The sequence below is a fragment of the Borostomias antarcticus genome (assembly GCF_949987555.1).
Source record: "Borostomias antarcticus genome assembly, chromosome: 28".
In the NCBI taxonomy this organism is placed as follows: domain Eukaryota; kingdom Metazoa; phylum Chordata; class Actinopteri; order Stomiiformes; family Stomiidae; genus Borostomias; species Borostomias antarcticus.
In genome coordinates this window covers 2,373,431-2,400,477 of record NC_140261.1, presented here as the reverse complement: position 1 = coordinate 2,400,477, position 27,047 = coordinate 2,373,431, and the positions used below count along the sequence as shown (strand labels likewise).

The following is a 27,047-nucleotide window of genomic DNA, read 5'->3' as shown; positions in this document are numbered from 1 at the left end:
CAAGCAGCAATAACGGGGCCAAGCACAATGAACGCATCAAAGCCAACGAGCAAAACACGCCATAGCTACATTGGAGCTATGCATGTGAGCATCTATGTCGCCTGACCAGGTGAATCAGGTCAAATTCATGCAACAGTATCATCATCACCATGATCATCATCATCATCATTATACAACTGCATTCACATTCAATTCATCTGAAGGCGTCAAGTGAGAGTCAGGTCCTTTTTAGAATCTCATTACATTCATTCTATTTTGGTACATATGTTTTAGAACCTATTTCTCTGCATGTCTACATGCCACATGATCATTCTCCAGGCCTTCCATCTGCCTGGAAGGCCCACCTCTACCATCAAGTCTCAGTGCGGGGATTTCTTGATAATTCAGCTACCTATGAAGAACACTCACAACTTTTGTTTCTCTCTACACCTCACAGTTTCCAGAAGAATGCCCCCCCTACACTTGGTGTAAGTAGGCTATGTAGTCTGTGGGCTACTGTCCTCTCCCAGGATGAAGTGTTTAGATTAAAGGCTAAAACCCTCTCCCTGGTTGAAGTGTGTAAGCTATATACTGCAAAAGGTACACTATCCAAACTTGATACTCTTTACCACTCTACCATCCAGTTTGTCACCCATGCCACATACAATACACACCACTGCACTCGTTACTCTTTGGACAACTAACCTTCCCATCAAACCTGTCATAACATTCCCTAGTTTAATCTCATTTGCACCCTTCTCCAACTATCACCTCTCTACCTATGTCACATTTTACACTAAATGCCTCTCACACACTGACTCCTACAAAAGCCAGTTCATTTACAATGGCTCTACACAATATCCAGTCTTAAAGCAGACTTTAAAGATGTACACACACATCAATTCTTTATGAACGCTGATAGCATTTGTGTAACAGAAACATCGCTAGCATCTGCCATAGCCACATTTGAGCTATGCATGTGACTGTCTTTGTCGCCTGACTAGGTACATCAGGTTAAATTCATGCAACAGCATCATCATACAACCACTATCACAGTTAATTCATCTGATGATGTCAAGTGAGTGTCAGGTCCTTTTAAGCATCTCAACACATTTCTTCTTTTTTGGGACATATTTCTAGGACCTATTTCTCTGCATGTCTACATCCCACATGGTCATTCTCCCGGCCTTCCATCTGCCTGGGAGACCCACCTTAACAATCAAGTATTACTGCAGGGATAGCTTGACAATTCAGTAATCTGTGAACAACAATCACAATTCTTGTTTCTCTCTTAACCTCACAGTTTTCAGAAGAATGCCCCTCTCCTACCCATACATTTGGTGTAAGTAGGCTATGTAATCTAAGGTCTACTGCGATGTCCCTGGATGAAGCATGTATGCTATAGACCATTTCCTTTCCCTAGATGAAATGTGTATGGTATAGACTACTCCACTCTCCCTAGGCTAATAGTTACTACCCTCTCCCGGGATGAAATGGGAAGAATGGAACTACCCTACAGCATCTAGAAGATTCAAAAACAATCAATAATCTACCCTCTCCCTGGGTATAATTCTGTAGTCTAATTGGCTACTCTCCCTTTTCCTGTGAAGTATGTTATATATAAAATAGCTGATAATAGTGTTTCTGGGAGATTGGAATTGTGTCAATTACCTAAGATTTGCACTTAATGTGTTGCAGTAAACCTAGCCTACAAGGCTACTAATGACATGTCTGTAATGTTTAAGAAGTCTCACAGTTAAAGTAAGGTAATGTCCATCCAATTGACCTGAATGACTACTGTCAAACTAAAGTGGAGTCCATATGCATTCAATTGTAGTGATCTTGATTATTTCAGTTAAACAAGCACATTCTTCATATAAGAAGAGACGACACATTGGTTTAATTCTAGCAATGAAAATACAATGAAAGTGCAATGGGGGTCCCTTTGCACAACAATGCTTATATAAACATCAAAATGTAATCTGACAGTGTTGTGCCCAATTAGTAAGTTGTAGAGCATGCCATCAGCTACCCATACAAGCATTATGAACCCCATTTAGCCACGGGGGGCGCTACAGCAATCAATTGCGTTTAAGCCACTTTTAAGAATTTTGCCTCGTTGTACCGCCACCCTTTGGCCTAACTGCTTCATATTTCTTCAGTTACCTCAAGATATGCTCTGGTACTACTATATCTGTTTTCGGAAATACCATCCAAGCGGTTAGGCCTGAACAGGAAATGAGCTCTCTAGCGCCCCCATTCAGTTAAATCTGGCCAGTAATGGAGGCTTTGCCTCGGGCTGACATTGTCGGTATGAACACAAAGTTTTGTGGTGTTCCATGCATTCCTTCAGAAGTTATAGGCCTTTTTGTGAAAAGACACAGCCTCTGCAATATTCAATTGCTCATAGTGGCTCTTTTCATCAAGTTTTCTAAATTATGCCGAGATGGAACTTTAGATATTCATTGCTACATTCTATCTACTGTGCTTCATGTAGATTGACAAAACTTCCTAGGAGGAGATAGATTTCAAGTGTTTTTCAAAAAATGCAAAATTGTTGCAAATTAACATAATCCGAAGTTATGGCTCCTTGAGGCAAATTTGTTCACCCTGATGAGACATATATGCCTCCAAAGCTGCATGACTCTAGCTCCAACGGGGCATGACATATGACCATTCAAAGTTTGCATTTTAGCCCCTTTTATGTATTTTGTCTTGTTATAGCGCCACCCTGTGGCCAATCAGGCTCTTCTTTCTCCAGTGACCATTAGACATACCCTGGTAACACTGTACCGTGGTTCGGAAAGCTCTGCATGGCGGTTAGGCCTAAACTGAAAATGAGCTCTTTAGCGCCCCCATTTGGTTTGATTGGGCCAATAATGCAGTGGCCGCCTCAGGTTATATCTGCACAGATGTCTACCAAGTGGCGTGGTGTTCTGCACAACCCTTAAGAAAGTATACCACTTTATGTGAAAAGCCACGCCCCATGCCATTTTCATTGGCTCATAGTTGCTGTTAAATTTAACTTTTTAAACTTTTGCCGAGATGGAATTTTAGATATCGTTCCCTAGATTGTGTGTAACGGATTTCATGCAGATTGGTCAAAGTCTCTAGGAGAAGATAGATTTTAAGCATTTTTCAAAAAATTCAAAATGGCGGAAAATCTATATAACCGGAAGTTATGGGTCCTTGAGGCAAATTTGTTCATCATGAGGAGAGACATATGTGTGCAAAGTGTCATGTCTGTAGGTTAAATGGGGCCTGAGATATGCCTGTTCAAAGTTCGCAACTTCAGTCGGCTGCTATAGCGCCCCCTTTTGGCCAATCAATGTGAGACTTGCTCCATGGCTTTGGGCCATAAGCCTCTACCATCTTGCAAAGTTTCGTAAAAAGTTACCAATCGGCTATAGGGCCTGGCATAGGCTCCCATGGCGGAAAAAGAATAATAATAACACTACCAATAACAATAGGGTCTTCGCCCCTTCGGGGCTTGGCCCCTAATAATAATAATAATAATAATATAGCTGCAAGCAGCAATAACGGGGCCAAGCACAATGAATGCATCAAAGCCAACGGGCAAAACACGCCATAGCTACATTGGAGCTATGCATGTGAGCATCTATGTCACCTGACCAGGTGAATCAGGTCAAATTCATGCAACAGTATCATCATCACCATGATCATCATCATCATCATCATTATACAACTGCATTCACATTCAATTCATCTGACAGCGTCAAGTGAGAGTCAGGTCCTTTTTAGAATCTCATTACATTTATTCTATTTTGTTACATATGTTTTAGGACCTATTTCTCTGCATGTCTACATGCCACATGATCATTCTCCAGGCCTTCCATCTGCCTGGAAGGCCCACCTTCACCATCAAGTCTCAATGCGGGGACTTCTTGATAATTCAGCTATCTATGAAGAACACTCACAACTTTTGTTTCTCTCTACACCTCACAGTTTCCAGAAGAATTCCCCCCCTTACACGGTGTAAGTAGGCTATGTAGTCTGTGGGCTACTGCGCTCTCCAAGGATGAAGTGTTTAGGCTAAAGGCTACAACCCTCTCCCTGGTTGAAGTGTGTAAGCTATAGAGTGCAAAAGGTACACTTTCCAAACGTGACACTCTTTACCACTCTACCATCCAGTTTGTCACACATGACACATACAATACACAACACTGCACTCCTATCTGTTTGGACAACTTACCTTCCCATCAAACCTGTCATAACATTCCCTAGTTTATTCTCATTTGCACCCTTCTCCAACTATCACCTCTCTAACTATGTCACATGTTACACTAAATGCCTCTCTCACACAGACTCCCACAAAAGCCAGTTCATTTATAATGGCTCTAAACAATATCCAGAGTCTTAAAGCACACTTTAAAGATGTACACACATCAATTCTTTACGAACGCTGATAGCATTTGTGTAACAGAAACATGGCTAACATCTACCATAGCCACATTTGAGCTATGCATGTGACTGTCTTTGTCGCCTGACTAGGTACATCAGGTTAAATTCATGCAACAGCATCATCATACAACCACACTCACAGTTAATTCATCTGATGATGTCAAGTGAGTGTCAGGTCCTTTTAAGCATCTCAACACATTTATTCTATTTTGGGACATATTTTTAGGACCTATTTCTCTGCATGTCTACATCCCACCTGGTCATTCTCCAGGCCTTCCATCTGCCTGGAAGACCCACCTTTACCATCAAGTATCACTGAGGGGATAGCTTGACAATTCAGCAATCTGTGAACAACACTCACAATTCTAGTTTCTCTCTTAACCACAGTTTTCAGAAGAATGCCCCTCTCCTACCCATACATTTGGTGTAAGTAGGCTATGTAATTTAAGGTCTACATTTCCATCCAATTGACCTGAATGACTACTGTCAAACTAAAGTGGAGTCCATATGCATTCAATTGTAGTGATCTTGATTATTTCAGTTAAACAAGCACATTCTTCATATAAGAAGAGACGACACATTGGTTTAATTCTAGCAATGAAAATTCAATGAAAGTGCAATGGGGGTCCCTTTGCACAACAATGCTTATATAAACCTCAAAATGTAATCTGACAGTGTTGTGCCCAATTAGTAAATTGTAGAGCATGCCATCAGCTACCCATACAAGCATTATGAACCCCATTTAGCCACGGGGGGCGCTACAGCAATCAATTGCGTTTAAGCCACTTTTAAGAATTTTGCCTCGTTATAGCGCCACCCTTTGGCCTAACTGCTTCATATTTCTTCAGTTACCTCAAGATATGCTCTGGTACTACTATATCTGTTTTCGGAAATACCATCCAAGCGGTTAGGCCTGAACAGGAAATGAGCTCTCTAGCGCCCCCATTCAGTTTAATCTGGCCAGTAACGGAGGCTTTGCCTCTGGCTGACATTGTTGATATGAACACAACGTTTTGTGGTGTTCCATGCATTCCTTCAGAAGTTATATGCCTTTTTGTGAAAAGCCACACCCTCTGCAATATTCAATTGCTCACAGTGGCTATTTTCATTATGTTTTCTAAATTATGCCGAGATGGAACTTTAGATATTCATTGCTAGATTATATATACTGTGCTTCATGTAGATTGACAAAACTTCCTAGGAGGACATATATTTCAAGTGTTTTTCAAGAAATGCAAAATTGTTGCAAATTAACATAATCCGAAGTTATGGCTCCTTGAGGCAAATTTGTTTACCCCGACTAGACATATATGCCTCCAAAGCGTCCTGACTCTAGCTCCAACGGGGCATGACATATGACCATTCAAAGTTTGCATTTTATCCCCTTTTATGTATTTTGGCTTGTAATAGCGCCACCCTGTGGCCAATCAGGCTCTTCTTTCTCCAGTGACCATTAGACATACCCTGGTACCACTGTACCGTGGTTCGGAAAGCTCTGCATGGCGGTTAGGCCTAAACTGAAAATGAGCTCTCTAGCGCCCCCATTTAGTTTGATTGGGCCAATAATGCAGTGGCCGCCTCAGGTTATATCTGCACAGATGTCTACCAAGTGGCGTGGTGTTCTGCACAACCCTTAAGAAAGTATACAAATTTATGTGAAAAGCCACGCCCCATGCCATTTTCATTGGCTCATAGTTGCTGGTGAATTTAACTTTTTACACTTTTGCCGAGATGGAATTTTAGATATCGGTCGCTAGATTGTGTATAGCCAGTATCATGCAGATTGGTCAAAGTCTCTAGGAGGAGATAGATTTTAAGCGTTTTTCAAAAAATTCAAAATGGCGGAAAATCTATATAACCGGAAGTTATGGGTCCTTGAGGCAAATTTGTTCATCATGAGGAGAGACATATGTGTGAGAAGTGTCATGTCTGTAGGTCAAACAGGGCCTGAGATATGCCTGTTCAAAGTTCGCAACTTCAGTCGGCTGCTATAGCGCCCCCTTTTGGCCAATCAATGTGAGACTTGCTCCATGGCTTTGGGCCATAAGCCTCTACCATCTTGCAAAGTTTCGTAAAAAGTTACCAATCGGCTATAGGGCCTGGCATAGGCTCCCATGGCGGAAAAATAATAATAACACTACCAATAACAATAGGGTCTTCGCCCCTTCGGGGCTTGGCCCCTAATAAACACGCCATAGCTACATTGGAGCTATGCATGTGAGCATCTATGTCGCCTGACCAGGCGAATCAGGTGAAATTCATGCAACAGTATCATCATCACCATGATCATCATCATCATCATCATCATTATACAACTGCATTCACATTCAATTCATCTGACAGCGTCAAGTGAGAGTCAGGTCATTTTTAGAATCTCATTACATTCATTCTATTTTGGTACATATGTTTTAGAACCTATTTCTCTGCATGTCTACATGCCACATGATCGTTCTCCAGGCCTTCCATCAGCCTGGAAGGCCCACCTTTACCATCAAGTCTCAGTGCGGGGATTTCTTGATAATTCAGCTACCTATGAAGAACACTCACAACTTTTGTTTCTCTCTACACCTCACAGTTTCCAGAACAATGCCCCCCCTACACTTGGTGTAAGTAGGCTATGTAGTCTGTGGGCTACTGTCCTCTCCCAGGATGAAGTGTTTAGATTGAAGGCTAAAACCCTCTCCCTGGTTGAAGTGTGTAAGCTATATACTGCAAAAGGTACACTATCCAAACTTGATACTCTTTACCACTCTACCATCCAGTTTGTCACCCATGCCACATACAATACACACCACTGCACTCGTTACTCTTTGGACAACTAACCTTCCCATCAAACCTGTCATAACATTCCCTAGTTTAATCTCATTTGGACCCTTCTCCAACTATCACCTCTCTACCTATGTCACATGTTACACTAAATGCCTCTCACACACTGACTCCTACAAAAGCCAGTTCATTTACAATGGCTCTACACAATATCCAGTCTTAAAGCAGACTTTAAAGATGTACACACACATCAATTCTTTATGAACGCTGATTGCATTTGTGTAACAGAAACATGGCTAACATCTGCCATAGCCACATTTGAGCTATGCATGTGACTATTTCTCTGCATGTCAACCTCCCACCTGGTCATTGTCCAGGCCTTACATCTGCCTGGGAGTCCCACCTTTACCATCAAGTATCACTGCAAGGATAGCTTGACAATTCAGCAATCTGTGAACAACACTCACAATTCTTGTTTCTCTCTTAACCTCACAGTTTTCAGAAGAATGCCCCTCTCCTACCCATACATTTGGTGTAAGTAGGCTATGTAATTTAAGGTCTACATTTCCATCCAATTGACCTGAATGACTACTGTCAAACTAAAGTGGAGTCCATATGCATTCAATTGTAGTGATCTTGATTATTTCAGTTAAACAAGCACATTCTTCATATAAGAAGAGACGACACATTGGTTTAATTCTAGCAATGAAAATACAATGAAAGTGCAATGGGGGTCCCTTTGCACAACAATGCTTATATAAACATCAAAATGTAATCTGACAGTGTTGTGCCCAATTAGTAAGTTGTAGAGCATGCCATCAGCTACGCATACAAGCATTATGAACCCCATTTAGCCACGGGGGGCGCTACAGCAATCAATTGCATTTAAGCCACTTTTAAGAATTTCGGCTCGTTATAGCGCCACTCTTTGGCCTAACTGCTTCATATTTCTTCAGTTCACTCAAGATATGCTCTGGTACTACTATATCTGTTTTGAAAAATACCATCCAAGCGGTTAGGCCTAAACAGGAAATGAGCTCTCTAGCGCCCCCATACAGTTTATTCTGGCCAGTAACGGAGGCTTTGCCTCGGGCAGACATTGTTGATATGAACACAAGGTTTTGTGGTGTTCCATGCATTCCTTCAGAAGTTGTATGCCTTTTTGTGAAAAGCCACACCCTCTGCAATATTCAATTGCTCACAGTGGCTATTTTCATCAAGTTTTCTTAATTATGCCGAGATGGAACTTTAGATATTCATTGCTAGATTATATATACTGTGCTTCATGTAGATTGACAAAACTTCCTAGGAGGAGATAGATTTCAAGTGTTTTTCAAAAAATGCAAGATTGTTGCAAATTAACATAATCCGAAGTTATGGCTCCTTGAGGCAAATTTGTTCACCCTGATGAGACATATATGCCTCCAAAGCGTCCTGACTCTAGCTCCAACGGGGCATGAGATATGACCATTCAAAGTTTGCATTTTATCCCCTTTTATGTATTTTGGCTTGTAATAGCGCCACCCTGTGGCCAATCAGGCTCTTCTTTCTCCAGTGACCATTAGACATACACTGGTACCACTGTACTGTGGTTCGGAAAGCTCTGCATGGCGGTTAGGCCTAAACTGAAAATTAGCTCTCTAGCGCCCCCATTTAGTTTGATTCGGCCAATAATACAGTGGCCGCCTCAGGTTATATCTGCACAGATGTCTACCAAGTGGCGTGGTGTTCTGCACAACCCTTAAGAAAGTATACCACTTTATGTGAAAAGCCACGCCCTATGCCATTTTCATTGGCTCATAGTTGCTGTTATATTTAACTTTTTCAACTTTTGCCGAGATGGAATTTTAGATATTGTTCCCTAGATTGTGTGTACCGGATGTCATGCAGATTGGTCAAAGTCTCTAGGAGGAGATAGATTTTAAGCGTTTTTCAAAAAATTCAAAATGGCGGAAAATCTATATAACCGGAAGTTATGGGTCCTTGAGGCAAATTTGTTCATCCTGAGGAGAGACATATGTGTGCAAAGTGTCATGTCTGTAGATCAAACGGGACCTGAGATATGCCTGTTCAAAGTTCGCAACTTCAGTCGGCTGCTATAGCGCCCCCTTTTGGCCAATCAATGTGAGACTTGCTCCATGGCTTCGGCCCATAAGCCTCTACCATCTTGCAAAGTTTCGTAAAAAGTTACCAATCGGCTATAGGGCCTGCCATAGACTCCCATGGCAGATGAATAATAACACTAACAATAAATATAGCTGCAAGCAGCAATAACGGGGCCAAGCGCAACAAACGCATCAAAGCCAACGAGGAAAACACGCCATAGCTACATTGGAGCTATGCATGTGAGCATCTATGTCACCTGACCAGGTGAATCAGGTCAAATTCATGCAAAAGTATCATCACCATGATCATCATCATCATCATCATTATATAACTTCATTCACATTCAATTAATCTGACAGCATCAAGTGAGAGTCAGGTCCTTTTTTGAATCTCATTACATTTATTGTATTTTGGTACATATGTTTTAGAACCTATTTCTCTGCATGTCTACATGCCACATGATCGTTCTCCAGGCCTTCCATCTGCCTGGAAGGCCCACCTCTACCATCAAGTCTCAGTGCGGGGATTTCTTGTTAATTCAGCTACCTATGAAGAACACTCACAACTTTTGTTTCTCTACACCTCACAGTTTCCAGAAGAATGCCCCCCCTACACTTGGTGTAAGTAGGCTATGTAGTCTGTGGGCTACTGTCCTCTCCCAGGATGAAGTGTTTAGATTAAAGGCTAAAACCCTCTCCCTGGTTGAAGTGTGAAGCTATATACTGCAAAAGGTACACTATCCAAACTTGATACTCTTTACCACTCTACCATCCAGTTTGTCACCCATGCCACATACAATACACACCACTGCACTCGTTACTCTTTGGACAACTAACCTTCCCATCAAACCTGTCATAACATTCCCTAGTTTAATCTCATTTGCACCCTTCTCCAACTATTACCTCTCTACCTATGTCACATTTTACACTAAATGCCTCTCACACACTGACTCCTACAAAAGCCAGTTCATTTACAATGGCTCTACACAATATCCAGTCTTAAAGCAGACTTTAAAGATGTACACACACATCAATTCTTTATGAACGCTGATTGCATATGTGTAACAGAAACATGGCTTACATCTGCCATAGCCACATTTGAGCTATGCATGTGACTATTTCTCTGCATGTCAACATCCGACCTGGTCATTGTTCAGGCCTTACATCTGCCTGGGAGACCCACCTTTACCATCAAGTATCACTGCAAGGATAGCTTGACAATTCAGCAATCTGTGAACTTCACTCACAATTCTTGTTTCTCTCTTAGCCTCACAGTTTTCAGAAGAATGCCCCTCTCCTACCCATACATTTGGTGTAAGTAGGCTATGTAATTTAAGGTCTACATTTCCATCCAATTGACCTGAATGACTACTGTCAAACTAACGTGGAGTCCATATGCATTCATTTGTAGTGATCTTGATTATTTCAGTTAAACAAGCACATTCTTCATATAAGAAGAGACGACACATTGGTTTAATTCTAGCAATGAAAATACAATGAAAGTGCAATGGTGGTCCCTTTGCACAACAATGCTTATATAAACATCAAAATGTAATCTGACAGTGTTGTGCCCAATTAGTAAGTTGTAGAGCATGCCATCCGCGACCCATACAAGCATTATGAACCCCATTTAGCCACGGGGGGCGCTACAGCAATCAATTGCGTTTAAGCCACTTTTAAGAATTTGGGCTCGTTATAGCGCCACCCTTTGGCCTAACTGCTTTATATTTCTTCAGTTACCTCAAGATATGCTCTGGTACTACTATATCTGTTTTCGGAAATACCATCCAAGCGGTTAGGCCTCAACAGGAAATGAGCTCTCTAGCGCCCCCATTCAGTTTATTCTGGCCAGTAATGGAGGCTTTGCCTTGGGCTGACATTGTTGATATGAACACAAAGTTTTGTGGTGTTCCATCTATTCCATCAGAAGTGATATGCCTTTTTGTGAAAAGCCACACCCTCTGCAATATTCAATTGCTCATAGTGGCTCTTTTCATCAAGTTTTCCAAATTATGCCGAGATGGAACTTTAGATATTCATTGCTAGATTCTACCTACTGTGATTCATGTAGATTGACAAAACTTTCTAGGAGGAGATAGATTTTAAGTGTTTTTCTAAAATTGCAAAATTGTTGCAAATTAACATAATCTGAAGTTATGGCTCTTTGAGGCAAATTTGTTCAACCTGATGAGACATATATGCCTCCAAAGCGTCATGACTCTAGCTCCAACGGGGCATGAGATATGACCTTTCAAAGTTAGCATTTTAGCCCCTTTTATGTATTTTGGCTTGTTATAGCGCCACCCTGTGGCCAATCAGGCTCTTCTTTCTCGAGTGACCATTAGACATACCCTGGTACCACTGTACCATGGTTCGGAAAGCTCTGCATGGCGGTTAGGCCTAAACTGAAAATGAGCTCTCTAGCGCCCCCATTTGGTTTGATTCGGCCAATAATGCAGTGGCCGCCTCAGGTTATATCTGCACAGATGTCTACCAAGTGGCGTGGTGTTCTGCACAACCCTTAAGAAAGTATACCCCTTTATGTGAAAAGCCACGCCCCATGCCATTTTCATTGGCTCATAGTTGCTGTTAAATGTAACTTTTTCTACTTTTGCCGAGATGGAATTATAGATATCGGTCCTTAGATTGTGTATACCCAGTATCATGCAGATTGGTCAAAGTCTCTAAGAGGAGATAGATTTTAAGCGTTTTTCAAAAAATTCAAAATGGCGGAAAATCTATATAACCGGAAGTTATGGGTCCTTGAGGCAAATTTGTTCGTCATGAGGATAGACATATGTGTGCAAATTGTCATGTCTGTAGGTCAAACGGGGCCTGAGATATGCCTGTTCAAAGTTCGCAACTTCAGTCGGCTGCTATAGCGCCACCTTTTGGCCAATCCATGTGAGACTTGCTCCATGGCTTCAGGGCCTAAGCCTCTACGACTCTGCCGCTTTTTGTAAAAAGCGACCAGTCGGTTATAGGGCCTGCCATAGACTCCCATGGCAGATAAATAATAATAATAATACCATCAATTACAATAGGGTCTTCGCCCCTACGGGGCTTGGCCCCTAACAATAGGGTCTTCGCCCCTTTGGGGCTTGGCCCCTAAATATAGGCAAATACAATAGGGTTCCGGCAGCTACGCTGCCTGGCCCCTAATAAATGGCAGCCCAGCACAAATCCTAGTTGCATGACCGACTGGGGAGACTAGACTATTTCCTCTTTGTGAAACCATATGCTGAGCGTCTACAGGAAGCTCTCACATTCCCTCAAGTTTACTAACAGACATCAGCAACACAGCCACAGCACGCACACACACACACACACACACACGCACGCACGCACGCACGCACGCACGCACACGCGCACGCACGCACGCACACACACGCACACACAGGGCCCAACCACAGACTAGCAACAAAACAAACATTAGGCTATAAGTGGTAATAAAATTAACAAGACAGATACACATATAATCACCAGCAGCACATTTAGCCCAGTTATGGTTGTACCTTCCGGAGATGGTCAATAATGCTTTCACGTGTAAATGTGTTCTGCCTATCGTGTGTTTGTCTATAATATGCAACACCTACCTCCTCTACTTCCCCTACAGCCCTAAATGTCAACACTATGAGTGGCCCCATAACATGAATACAGTAATATCTTGATAATCTACATTTAGTCTGCGTGACTAGTCTCTGCTTCCCGCCATGTCTTCCTCCGTTTCCTGCGTTATGAGTCCTCTCTTTAACAAAACACTGCTGGGTTTCTCAAAGGGCCTTTTTCAGGGGGGGTGGTAAGCCCTCTTAAACTACTAGTCTTGGCACGGGGCGGACATGTCACGGATACATCAACAGTGTCGTCATAGACGCGCAGTACACTTTTTACCCCACTTTCCCACTGTGCTTTTTGGGTCTTTCAGGAGGGGCGGGGTCCCGTTGGGGTCGCGGGGTCGACCCTCCCAGGCGATGGTAGGGGCAACACTGGACTGGCTACTCCAGGTACTTGGCTGGGCTTATTAAATCCAGCGGCGGGTCATTCTGACCCAAGGACAGCGGGAGGGTTAACGGAGTGTATGAACATTGGTGTTCGGCAGCTTCCACCTCATCTCCTGAACGCGTAAATCTCTCCCTGCTTAGTGGCACCTTCATCCGTGAGGACGACGCGTCTGACCCCCCCCAGGCTGCTCCCTCACGTGCTCCGCTAAGTCCACCTCATCCTGCTTAACCTACCGCAACATGCAGGCCTAGGCTAGCCCAGCCTGGCCTCTACTCCAACATGCAGGCCTAGGCTAGCCCGACCTGGCCTCTACTCCAACATGCAGGCCTAGGCTAGCCCAGCCGGGCCTCTACTCCAACATGCAGGCCTAGGCTAGCCCGGCCGGGCCTCTACTCCAACATGCAGGCCTAGGCTAGCCCGGCCGGGCCTCTACTCCAACATGCAGGCCTAGGCTAGCCCGGCCGGGCCTCTACTCCAACATGCAGGCCTAGGCTAGCCCGGCCGGGCCTCTACTCCAACATGCAGGCCTAGGCTAGCCCGGCCTGGCCTCTACTCCAACATGCAGGCCTAGGCTAGCCCAGCCTGGCCTCTACTCCAACATGCAGGCCTAGGCTAGCCCAGCCTGGCCTCTAGTCCAAAGCAGCTAACTCATAAGTCTACGGCACGTCCATAACTCACACAGGGGAGGTTAGAGGTGTTTAGATAGTTAGGGGAGATTAGAGAGGTGCTTAAATTAGGTTTTCTGACCAAGTTCATTTACATAACTATCCCCAAGAAGCCAGAGTCTGGGGCCGCTGTCTGGGTTAGGGTTGGGGTTAGGGTTAGGGTCTCTGATCTCCTCCCCTGAAGCCAGAGTCTGGAGCCGCTGTCTGGGTTAGGGTTAGGGTCTCTGATCTCCTCCCCTGCTGCTGACGGTCAGAGAGGAAGCGGAGGAATGGCAGAAGGAAACGCTTCTTGCCTGAGGTGAAATTCGCCAAAATGGGAACTGCTCCCTGCAGTCTGAATCATTCGGATTCTCTGAAAAACAACCCAGCTTTGATGAGAGTTCAGGCACGCACTCACACGCACACACACACGCACTCACACACACTCACACACACACGCACACGCACTCACACACACACACACTCGCACTCACACACGCAAACACGCACACACACACACACACGCACTCACACACGCAAACACTCACACGCACACACACACACACGCGCACTCACACACGCAAACACTCACACGCACACACACTCGCACTCACACACACACAGTACAGCTCAGCAGAGCCTCAGATAGTCACACACCCATCTTCCATATGTTAACGTGGACTAAGTGAGCAGTCTACCTCTGCGTCCTGAGCTAGCCTTCTCCTCAGCGTCATGTCTCAGGGGGTCATTCTCCTTCATCACACCGCCGCCATGTTGCCACAGTCTGACCTGGTTGGTTGGGTTGTGGTTTTCCCATTTGGAAATGCATGAATGCAGCCGACTGCTCACTAGGGCTCATTCACTTCCATGTATTAAACGTGTAAACAACAGCAGTGAAAAACAATGGGAGTCTGGTAATGAGTTCATCACTCAGAGAGCGTATTCTACCTGTTATTTGGAATATCTCGGTTCTTAAAGTGGTATTTTAATAGTGATCTTTTAACATCGGACCCGACAGACACTTCTCCATTCTCCCGGCCAACCAACCGCGTCAGACTGTCGCAATATGGCGGCGGTGTGATGAAAGAGAATAGGTCGTCGCCGTGCTGGCGCCACCTCAGTCACGGGGCTGGCTGGCTAGGCTCATCTTACCCCCAGTAGAGGCCTCCTAGCCAGGCGCGCTGCCGTGGTCGGACTCGCCCTCCAGCATCAGACACCAGAGTCAACCTCCGGACAGGACTTTCCATATTAGTTTTGTAACGGAAAAATCTTACTTGGTTTAGTTTAGATTTCAAAGAACACGCTGAGTGGTCGGTCAAGCTGGTTTCAAACAAAGACAATAGTTTATTCTATGTTACGATTTTGCAAACTTGCAGGAAGTGAATCCGGGCTCAAGTGAGTCAGATGGGCACGAGGTCGATAGGTTATAACGTGAAAAAGGAAGTGACATAGTTTCAGGATGAAGAGGACAGGGAAGTGATGTCACACAGGAAGAATTTGTAGTTTTAACAGACTGATCTATGAGAACGAACTACAAAGTTAGAACAATAGTCAAGTAGGAAAACAAAACACTTTCGTGAAACTTGAATTTCATTCACAGTTTCCATAACGTGTGTAGGTATGAGACAGACTACAGACCAGACATGGGTGTTCTCCCAAAAAACAAGTGTTTGCGCCGTGTCCGCACGCGTTTCTCCTGCCGGGCCGGGCTCTGGGGGCGTGGCCAGGGACCAGCGCTCCATTACTGTATGAAAGCGTGAGGATTGCATTCCCTTCCTAGAGGTCCTGAAATGTGCCCTCAACTCCACCACGCCAGGTCCACTGCTACGAACAGGCTACACACACGCTCCTAACTGTGGACAGGGACACACGGAGACACACGGAGACACACGGGGACACACAGGGACACACAGGGACACACAGAGACACACGGGGACACACAGGGACACACAGGGACACACGGAGACACACAGGGACACACAGAGACACACAGGGACACACAGGGACACACAGGGACACACAGGAGACACACAGGGACACACAGGAGACACACAGAGACACACAGGGACACACAGGGACACACAGGGACACACGGGGACACACAGAGACACACAGGGACACACAGGGACACACAGGGACACACGGGGACACACGGGGACACACAGAGACACACAGGGACACACAGGGACACACAGGGACACACAGGGACACACAGGGACACACGGAGACACACAGGGACACACAGGGACACACGGGGACACACAGGGACACACAGGGACACACAGGGACACACGGGGACACACGGGGACACACGGGGACACACAGAGACACACAGAGACACACAGGGACACACAGGGACACACAGGGACACACAGGGACACACAGGGACACACGGAGACACACAGGGACACACAGGGACACACAGGGACACACAGGGCTAACAAAGCAGTGTTTGTGGCGAGAAGTATGCGCTCATAATGGGAAAACTACAAGTGAATGGCAGGCTTCTTCAGGCCCGTGTTTACACTGCCTGGGCCAGCTGTGAGCAGGAGGCCGTGGAGAAAGTAGGTCAGCGAGAGAGAGAGAGAGAGAAAGGCAGTGAGAGAGAGAGAGAGAGAGAGAGAGAGAGAGAGAGAAAGGCAGGGAGAGAGAGAGAGGCAGGGAGAGAGAGAGAGGCAGGGAGAGAGAGAGGCAGGGAGAGAGAGAGAGACAGAGAGCGAGAGAGAGAGAGAGGCAGGGAGAGAGAGAGAGGCAGGGAGAGAGAGAGGCAGGGAGAGAGAGAGAGACAGAGAGCGAGAGAGAGAGAGAGGCAGGGAGAGAGAGAGACAGAGAGAGACAGACAGAGAGAGACAGAGAGAGAGAGGGAGAGAGACAGAGAGAGAGAAGGAGACAGAGAGGGAGGGAGAGAGAGAGAGGGAGAGCGAGAGAGGGAGAGCGAGAGTGTCAGTGTGGTCAGAGCACTTGCAAAACATACCAATGCAAATGATGTGCATGACATGCATGCGTGCACGCTCACACACACACACACGCCTACATACCACCATACACACACCATAAACACACACACACACACACACGCCTACATACCACCATACACGCACCATAAACACACACACAAAATAGCATCAAGGTGATTTAAACGGCTTCAGCACTTCTGCTGACCGTAGAGGTGGCTGCCCTTGGCTAGAGGAAAAAAGAAGAGAGGCACAAAGAGAGAGAGAGAGAATGTGCGTGCGTGTGTGTGTGTGCGTGTGTGTGTGTGTACATGTGTTATCAGGGCAGGACCTAATAGGAACCTCAATAGGAACTTTGTTTCAAACCTGCTCCGCCGAGCGTTCTCAAAGCAGCCCTGTGATCCTGGTCTTAGGCCGGGGCTATTCATGAGTCAACTTGATACATGCTGATACAGCGCATAGCTCATATTTTCACTCTAACGTTCTTCTCTCTCTCTATTCAACTCTGTTGCATTATGTTCCAAGGATAAGTGTTTATTTCCCAGCGTTGGCATGGACACGGTGTGTGGAACCACTTTCTCACAGATTAAGATAAGGTTTATCTAGCCTGATTAAGATAAGGTTTATCTAGCCTGAATCCTTTATCTCAGTCCAGGACTAACAACACAAGGCAGTGGAGGTTCTAAGAATGGGCTTAGGCCTGGGGTGTGTTCAGGAACCAGGAACCAGGCCCTGGGGATGTGCTGGTGTGTTCAGGGACCAGGCCCTGGGGATGTGCTGGTGTGTTCAGGGACCAGGCCCTGGGGATGTACTGGTGTGTTCAGGGACCAGGCCCTGGGGATGTGCTGGTGTGTTCAGGGACCAGGCCCTGGGGATGCGCTGGTGTGTTCAGGGACCAGGCCCTGGGGATGTGCTGGTGTGTTCAGGGACCAGGCCCTGGGGATGTGCGGGTGTGTTCAGGCCCTGGGGATGTGCTGGTGTGTTCAGGGACCAGGCCCTGGGGATGTGCTGGTGTGTTCAGGGACCAGGCCCTGGGGATGTGCTGGTGTGTTCAGGTACCAGGCCCTGGGGATGTGCTGGTGTGTTCAGGGACCAGGCCCTGGGGATGTGCTGGTGTGTTCAGGGACCAGGCCCTGGGGATGTGCTGGTGTGTTCAGGGACCAGGCCCTGGGGATGTGCTGGTGTGTTCAGGGACCAGGCCCTGGGGATGTGCTGGTGTGTTCAGGGACCAGGCCCTGGGGATGTGCTGGTGTGTTCAGGGACCAGGCCCTGGGGATGTGCTGGTGTGTTCAGGGACCAGGCCCTGGGGATGTGCTGGTGTGTTCAGGGACCAGGCCCTGGGGATGTGCTGGTGTGTTCAGGAACCAGGCCCTGAGCGCATGCTGGTGTGTTCAGGACTCAACACCGTGTCCATCCATACAGCCCCGTTTCAGACAAACGCCCTCATATTCAGACATGAACCTATGAAGTGATATACTGCCTGTGTTATTAATACCAGGCTCTCTGCTCCGGAGCATACAGGGCGTCTCTGTGTGACTCGTCCTATCAACAGCTCTCTACAGCGGGGCGTCTGAGTCACATGACTCCACTAACACACTAGCCCTCACTATACCATTAACAAGGGGATCATCATCAACCACACAGAACCAGAACATTAACCAGACAGAACCATACAGAACCAGAGCATTAACCAGACAGAACCAAAGTATTAACCAGACAGAACCAGAACATTAACCAGATAGAACCAGAACATTAACCAGATAGAACCATACAGAACCAGAGCATTAACCAGACAGAACCAAAGTATTAACCAGACAGAACCAGAGCATTAACCAGACAGAACAGAACATTAACCAGACAGAACCAGAACATTAACCAGATAGAACCATACAGAACCAGAGGATTAACCAGACAGAACCAGAACATTAACCAGATAGAACCATACAGAACAAGAGCATTAATCAGACAGAACCAGAGCAGGCCATTAACTAGACAGAACCAGAACAGCCCCGTTAGTGTGAAAACCAGTGGCTGGTGAGCGAAACCCGAGTCCGGCTCTAGAACGGCCTGGTATGAGGTCATGAGGTCACACAGGGGAACGGAGGGATGACAAGAGGAGGAGAGGAGGAGAGACTAACTTGTTATTAGTGCGAGCTGGTAGGGCTAGCGACAGAGACTGAAGAACAACAAACCCTGAGGCCTGTGTGGAGCATTCTTGTGTGTGTGTGTGTGTGAGGGTTTGAATATGTGTGTGTGTTTCTGTGACATATTTCCAGCAGCCGGCATGGTTGCGTGAGAAGGCAGAGGAGTTGGTGACCTGATGCCTCCGAGAACAAGAGCAGCCAATGACCAGAGCCCACAGCACCGGAGGCTAAATGTCACACAGGTGGAGGCCACAGACTACACACAAACACACACACACACACACACACACACACACACACACACACACATACACACATACACACATACACACATACACACACACACACACACACACACACACACAGACAAACACACACACACCTATAAGTACTCCCTCTGTCTCTATCACACACGTGTGATTAAGCCCACATGTGAATTGAAGAGGAGGCTTATCTTGTGTCTCGCCCATCTGCTCACAGTCTCCATCGATTAGGACCAACCCATCGCCGTACCGTGTGTGTGTGTGTGTGTGTGTGTGTGTGTGCGTGAGAGAGAGTGAGAGAGAGAGAGCTCCTTCTACCTCAGGATGAGCACCATCACTACAGGCAGCAGTCAAAACACGGCGTAGGTCCTCAACACCAAGAACACCCACCCCTACACCTCAACACCAAGAACACCCACCCCTACACCTCAACACCAAGAACACCCACCCCTACACCTCAACACCAAGAACACCCACCCCTACACCTCAACACCAAGAACACCCACCCCTACACCTCAACACCAAGAACACCCACCCCTACACCTCAACACCAAGAACACCCACCCCTACACCTCAACACCAAGAACACCCACCCCTCCACCTCAACACCAAGAACACCCAATCAAACTGAACCCTGGATGTTCAACATCAGTTTATGTGGAGGGGGGGAGGGGGGGGGGGGGGGCTGGAAGATCTACCGGCACGTAAACTGTCAACAAACCGTTCACTGCAATTCTGTTGATATGCAACAACCGGTCAATGTTAAGGTTGGGTTGAGTGTGTAGATATCTAGCTGGATATTTGTAGACCATCTACACAGGAACCCTGGAGATGAGGAGTTTGTTGAGGCGCGCCCCAGGGGGCCGAAACACAGCACACACCCCACACTCACGCTGAACACACACCACACACTCACGCTGAACACACAGCCACACACTCACGCTGAACACACACCACGCTGAACACACCACACACTCACGCTGAACACACACCACACACTCACGCTGAACACACACCACGCTGAACACACACCACACACTCACGCTGAACACACACCACACACTCACGCTGAACACACACCACGCTGAACACACACCACACACTCACGCTGAACACACACTCACACTGAACCGGTGCGTCATGGAACTCGTTGAGTTCAGTTCGTGACACCTGGTCATGCCAGTTGGCTGTGTGTTTTCCCACTGGTAGTAGAGCCAAGTGTAAAGGTTTAGCTGCCACTAACACTTATGTAGGTTAAGCTTATTACGTAAAAAGAAAACGGTTCCATGGCAACCTGGTTGGCTCAGTATACCACAACATTATCACCTTGAGCCAAGTGTGTTTGCAGTAACTGTGTAGCCTCCACTTCTAGCATCACAATAAACATCCTGTAGGAGGAACAACTATTATTCTATTATCAAGTGAGATGACATCACTCAGTCATGTCGTCTACTCAGTCATCACAGGTCTTTGTCAAGTAATTTCCTCCCTTCTTTGCAACATCCACAGACGAAGAATAAACTGCTGATTTATACCTTCATCCTCCTCATTGTTGAGTGAACGTAGAGACCTCCCTGTAGAAGCCCCCCCCCCCCGCCCCGCCCCAGCGTCCTGTGGCCCAAGAGGCCCTGCTGTGGTACCAGAACCAGACGCTCGCTGAATACACACCTCTCATGTTTATTTTTGGCACTATGCAATAGAACCCGATGGTGACCGCCCACGGCTCCGTTGCAGGAAGTGAATTTCTCATCCATTCACTCCATTGACCTTTTTAGAAAATCCTCATGTGAAGAGGTTACGCCTGAAACCAAGCCAACCAGCTGTGAGATGACTCGGCATGACCATAAACCATCTGATTCTACGCAAAACGTTTGATTGAAAAACAGAAAAAAGGCACAGGTGCACGACTGAGTTCATACATAATTACTTGAGGAGTGAAGGAACTACACTCAGTGAGCGAATGCATAATAGCGGTCGACATTCAATGTAAAGTGAGCCATCAAAACAACAGGCTGTCAATGATGTTGCTGGCCGTCGCTAGGCAGTGGAGCCATAGCATAGCTAACGTTAGATTGTGCTAGCTAGCTAACTGATTTGAGCGGGCGATGTGTCCACACCACCTCGAACATTAGACACTATTTCTTTACATGAATGGTATCAAACTAGGTATTTACAGATATCAGTTATCAAATCATTTCCATGGTACAAAGTGCTCAGTCAGCTAGCTAGCCATCGGTTGCTGGCTTTGGTTGGCATAACGTTAATTCTATAACGTTACCCTTGTGTCTTCAGCTTACCAATTTTATTATCATGTCATTATTTTAAAAAGTTGGTCACTTTTATCTAGGCTAGCTATTGGTAATCGGTATAATGTTATTGAATCAGGTTCTTTGTGAAAGCTGTAGGCTGTGTACTTACCGATGGGTGAATCAGTTAGCATTAGCAATGGCGCAAAATTCAAGTTCACGTCTTTTTTCTTTTGTGGGCGTGGATGGGGGAGTGCTCCCAGAGACACGGTAGGTCACAAACAAAACGAGCTGAAAATGGGACTAAAAAAATACATCGTCTAGCTCTCCAAAACTAAAGAAAACACTCATTTGATAGTTCGACGGTGTTCACACAGTGCCCCAATGTACCAATATCATACAAAACACCAGAAAGTAAGGTTTTGGACTGAACTATCCCTTTAAAAATTAAACACGGTAGAAATCATACAGATTTTTGGCTTCTATCGCGCAGACTTCTGATCACGATTCGTCTCGTAGCTGGTTGGCTTTGTTCCAGTTTCAAACTCTTCATATTAAGGATTTTCTGAAACGAGTGAATAAAGAGGAGATTCTCTTCCTGAGTCTCAGTGCTGCGCCCTACTGGAGGACTGACGTTATGTTTTCCGTGCCGGGTCTTAATAAGTTAGTTTGTTAGTCAGCAGGATTACGCTAAAACTACCAGAGCGATTTTAATGAAACTCGGTGGATAGTGGAGCATGGGCCAAGGAAGAATTACATTTTCGAATCATGGGTCGGATCCGCAAATTATTTTTTACTTTCGGGAACATTGCGAGACAGGGCGTTTGGTCTTCTTGTTATGTTATGCACCGCAGTGCCACCTGGAGTCTATTCTTGATATTGCGAGACACGCCATTTGGCGGATCCATGAATAATTTTTCACTTTCGTTAACATCGAGATCGGATCGAGAGATGAGATGTCTTTCTCTAAGCTACAAGACCCCAGTCACACATCCAGCAGTGGCCTACATGCTGACGACATGCGTCACGGACGGAGCTCCGCGGACGCCGTTCCAAGTTCTTAGTAAAATTGCACTTTGCCAAACTACAAATAAGCCTGAAGCTGGGGGCTACTTTCTTGCCACAACGTGGTGATAAAAAAGAGAGAGCAGTCAAAGACAGGGTGAGACCTGTGTTGTTTATGATTAGATATAGGCTGAGTGTGAAACTGAGGTTGAGGTGGAAGTTCCCTTATGTCACGTGGGCTACAGTACTGCGAGATGTGGCAAGTGCTCTGCAAACACTTCTGAAGCCCGCTGCAAAGACGCTGTCTGTTATCAAAGAACACGTGACCATGTTTATATCCTATATTCTGAGGTAATATCTTGCTCTGTTGCAAAGATTCAGAAAAGATAAGTAGTTGGGTAAAATCCGTTCTGGGTAACTTATCCGCTACATAAAATATCCCCCGGGTGATTACTGTTTTTTTTTTGCTTCCCTCTGGAATATGTAGGGGTGGGTCGTATGCCCACCTCCCTAAAGCTTTGATTGATTGATTGATCCGCAGTGTGCTCACAGCCTAACTATGAATCTGGCCAATTCAGACATTCTCCCTCTGACCCGCCTTCAGTTCTGTACACCATCTTAGATTCTAGATTCTCTTTAGATCCAATTCTATAATCTAACCATAGAACCCTGACACCAGCCTCACCCCGCCGTTTAGCAGGAACACTCTTTACCTGGCGAAGCTAGACGGGAAGGACGTCGGGGAGCTGGAGAAGCTCTCGGTGGCTCTCTGCATTCCCGAGGCGTCTCCGTAGCCCTGGACCCGGCCGCTCCACGCCTCGCCGATGGTGGTCAGCGACGGGTAGAGGTTGAACACCGGCTTCTGGTCCTTCTGGCTGCTGGCGCTACCGGAGCTGGAGGCGGGGCTGGAGGAGCTCACCCCGAAGTGGTAGCTCTGCCCGCCCGAGGTGCTCACCCCACAGATGGAGATGGGGCTGGGGCTGGGCAGCCTGGAGGACGAGCCGCTCATCTGGCAGTAGCTCCGCCCAGCAGACGTCTTCTCCTGCTTGATGACCCCCGGGGTGCACAGCTGGATGAAGCCGGCGTCCTTCTCCGTCTTCACCACCAGGGGGGCGCCGGTGCCGGTGGGAGCGGGGCTCGGGGTGGCTGGGGTGGACGTGCTGGAGTTGGACTCGTCTTGAGATGGCGTTAGGCTGCTGCCGTTCACAGCAGCGAAGCCGTTACCGCCCCCGCCGCCTCCACCAGCTCCGTTGACGCTCCCACACAAGGCGGGCTTAGTGTCCCTCTCTGTGCCCACGTCACCGAGCAGAGAGTCATCCCCCAAGGTGGAGAGGAAGGCGTCGTCGCCCACGTAGAAGTCCGAGGGCGAGCCGGTCAGCTCGAAGTCCTGGAGGAGGTCCAGGGTGTTGTCGTTGAACAGCTTCTGGTTCACGTCCACGTCCCTGTGCCCGAAGGTGTCGTGATCCAAGTCCATGGGGTCCACCTTGTCCATGGAGAAGTCCTCTGTTTTCATGCCTGAGAAGAGGCTGGGGTCAGAGCCCCCTATGAGAGAGTCCATAGAGGGGGACGAGCGGCTGAGGTCAGCGATGCTGGCCTCCAGTCGCGAGAAGTTCTCCCCCAGGGAAAACAGCCCCAGAGAGGTGGGGGTGAGAGTCTGGACCTGCAGGGGCGGGGACAGCAGCAGCTGTGGGGGTCTCTGGTCCTTATTTGGCCCCCTGGCCTCAGAATCGTCCATGTAGAGGCCCATGGAGGCTGTGACGGAGCCCGTGGTGAGCTCCTCGGGAGGGGGGCTGTTGCTGAGTCCGTTGGGAACGTCTCCTGGCTGCATGAGGGGGCTGGACGGGACCACCAGGGAGGTGGCGGAGGCTACTGACATGGCACTGCGAGGAGCGACCTTCAGCGGGGCTCCCTCTGTGGGGCTCTCGCTGTACACCAGGGTGCTCAGATGAGCGTCTCGGTTACTCCGGCTCTTTGTCACACCTTGATCCATCTTTTTATCCTGGTGGTTACAGGAAGAGAAAAGGGACAGGAGGGAAAGGTAAAGAATTAAGAGACAGATTAGCAAATGAAATAAAACGATCTCTGCCCATAATCAACACCAATTAGCTGGCTACGTTTTAGTTTTATTGTAATATAACAACAATAGCTGAGAAATGGTTGCCTTCTCTTCAACTCTTATCAGATGCCCTCATTGAAAAGTCTGTATAGCATAGCATATGGTTATGAGACACACAAAATACAATAATGAACAAATATGCATTTGATGCTAATTTCATCCTGTACAAATAGCTCCTCACACAAGCATGATTGGTATAAAGCGTTATGTGAGCTATGTGAGCAAGCAAATCATTTCCGAAACACACAGCTAGATAGATAAAATAGCAGAAGTCATGCAGAGACGTTATAGCTAATTGCATTGCGTTATGGCAAAAAGTAAAAACAATGACAACTCTGGGAGTAATGGTGCATTCGTTTGTGGTCGGAGGTGGCAAGTCGCAAGTGGGAAAATACCTACTTCCGACCTGTGTGCATTCGAGCTATATACCAGGATCTATCTCATCTTTACTGCGATATAATGGTATATAGATATAACTAGGTAACTGTGATATAATGGTATATAGATATAACTAGGTAACTGTGATATAATGGTATATAGATATAACTAGGTAACTGTGATATAATGGTATATAGATATAACTAGGTAACTGTGATATAATGGTATATAGATATAACTAGGTAACTGTGATATAATGGTATATAGATATAACTAGGTAACTGTGATATAATGGTATATAGATATAACTAGGTAACTGTGATATAATGGTATATAGATATAACTAGGTAACTGTGATATAATGGTATATAGATATAACTAGGTAACTGTGATATAATGGTATATAGATATAACTAGGTAAACTGTGATATAATGGTATATAGATATAACTAGGTAACTGTGATATAATGGTATATAGATATAACTAGGTAACTGTGATATAATGGTATATAGATATAACTAGGTAACTGTGATATAATGGTATATAGATATAACTAGGTAACTGTGATATAATGGTATATAGATATAACTAGGTAACTGTGATATAAGGGTATATAGCTTGAATGCACACAGGTCGGAGGTAGGTATTTTGCCACTTGCGACTTCCCACCTCCGACCACAAACGAACGCACCATAACTTAGCTAGCCAATTCCCAAGAGAAAGCTAGATATCTAGCTAACGTTAGCTAGCTCATTGCTTGCTATCTAACTTTGCCACTGCTTTCTAAGAGGAGCTGTGTTTATCAGTATACTGCACTGTCACTTTTATTCCTGTATTCTATTTGTCCTGCTTTTTGTTCTAAATGTCTATAATGTCTTGCTTTTTGTTTTAATGCTTTTAATTTGTCCTGCCTTTTGTTTTAAATGTCTATAATGTCTTGCTTTTTGTTTTTAATGCTTTTAATTTGTCCTGCCTTTTGTTTTAAATGTCTATAATGTCTTGCTTTTTGTTTTAATGCTTTTAATGTCTCATGTAAAGCACCTTGAATTGCCCTGTGGCTGAAATGTGCTATATAAATAAACTATATAAATAAACTATATAAATAAACTTGCCTTGTTAACAGTTGACAAGGCGCGCAACACATTCGGCTAACTTGGAAACTATCACCGTTTAACCACACGTCGTTTACAACAAGTCACTAAAATTAACTCTAACGTTAGCCAAGTGGGTGTCGAGCAAGCTAGCTCTCCTCTCTAGCATGCTATAAAACGAGAACACAAAATATCCACACTTATAGTGCTCTAGTATATCTAGCTACTTATTTCCTATGCTTCCTTGTTTAGCTAGCTAGCTAACCCACATTAGCTGTTGTGCTTCCCCAGCTAGCCCTGGTTAACGTTTCCTAACCCACATTAGCTTCCCCAGCTAGCCCTGGTTAACGTTTCCTAACCCACATTAGCTGTTGTGCTAGCTTCCCCAGCTAGCCCTCTAACGTTTCCTAACCCACATTAGCTGTTGTGCTAGCTTCCCCAGCTAGCCCTCTAACGTTTCCTAACCCACATTAGCTGTTGTGCTAGCTTAGCTGCTAACATTAACGTTTCCTAACCAACAAGAAGGACGAATCCCCCCCAAATGTCGCCGCCAGGCTAGCTAGCTAATATTAGCTCTGACCAGCTAGCTAGCTAACATTAGCTCTGACCAGCTAGCTAACAACGTTATCACATTCAAAATAGAAAGAATGCATCACATAAAACCGTGCAATAAAAATCCGAATAATATGCATCATCCTACCATTGAAATGTCTGGTAGTTGATGCGACTCCATGCATCGCCTGACATTGTTTTGGTTCTGGGTTTATGTAGCTAGCATGAGGCTAGCTAACACTAGCAACTGCGTCTGTTGTTGTTGTTTACTCCTCGTAGATCCTAACTAACTGCGTCTGTTGTTGTTTACTCCTCGTAGATCCTTAGTTAGGCTGTCTAACTGTTATGTTATGTTATTAGCTAACTAACTAAAATTATA

The 27,047-nt window shown here is 45.9% G+C and overlaps 1 protein-coding gene across 2 annotated transcripts in view; it reads right to left on the bottom strand.

Annotated features, from left to right (window-relative positions):
- Nucleotides 1–27,047, bottom strand: part of nr3c1 (nuclear receptor subfamily 3, group C, member 1 (glucocorticoid receptor)) — a 48,530-nt gene extending 21,483 nt beyond the window's left edge. For both annotated transcript variants that reach the window (XR_014631071.1, XM_084459504.1), the window contains exons 1-2: nucleotides 26,817–27,047; nucleotides 23,244–24,529 (exon numbers count right to left, since the gene is read on the bottom strand). Coding sequence is in view for 1 of the 2 variants with exons in the window: in XM_084459504.1 (XP_084315630.1) it covers nucleotides 23,244–24,529; nucleotides 26,817–26,849 (1,319 nt within the window). In the remaining variant the exon portion in view is untranslated. The remainder of the gene's footprint in view (nucleotides 1–23,243; nucleotides 24,530–26,816) is intronic.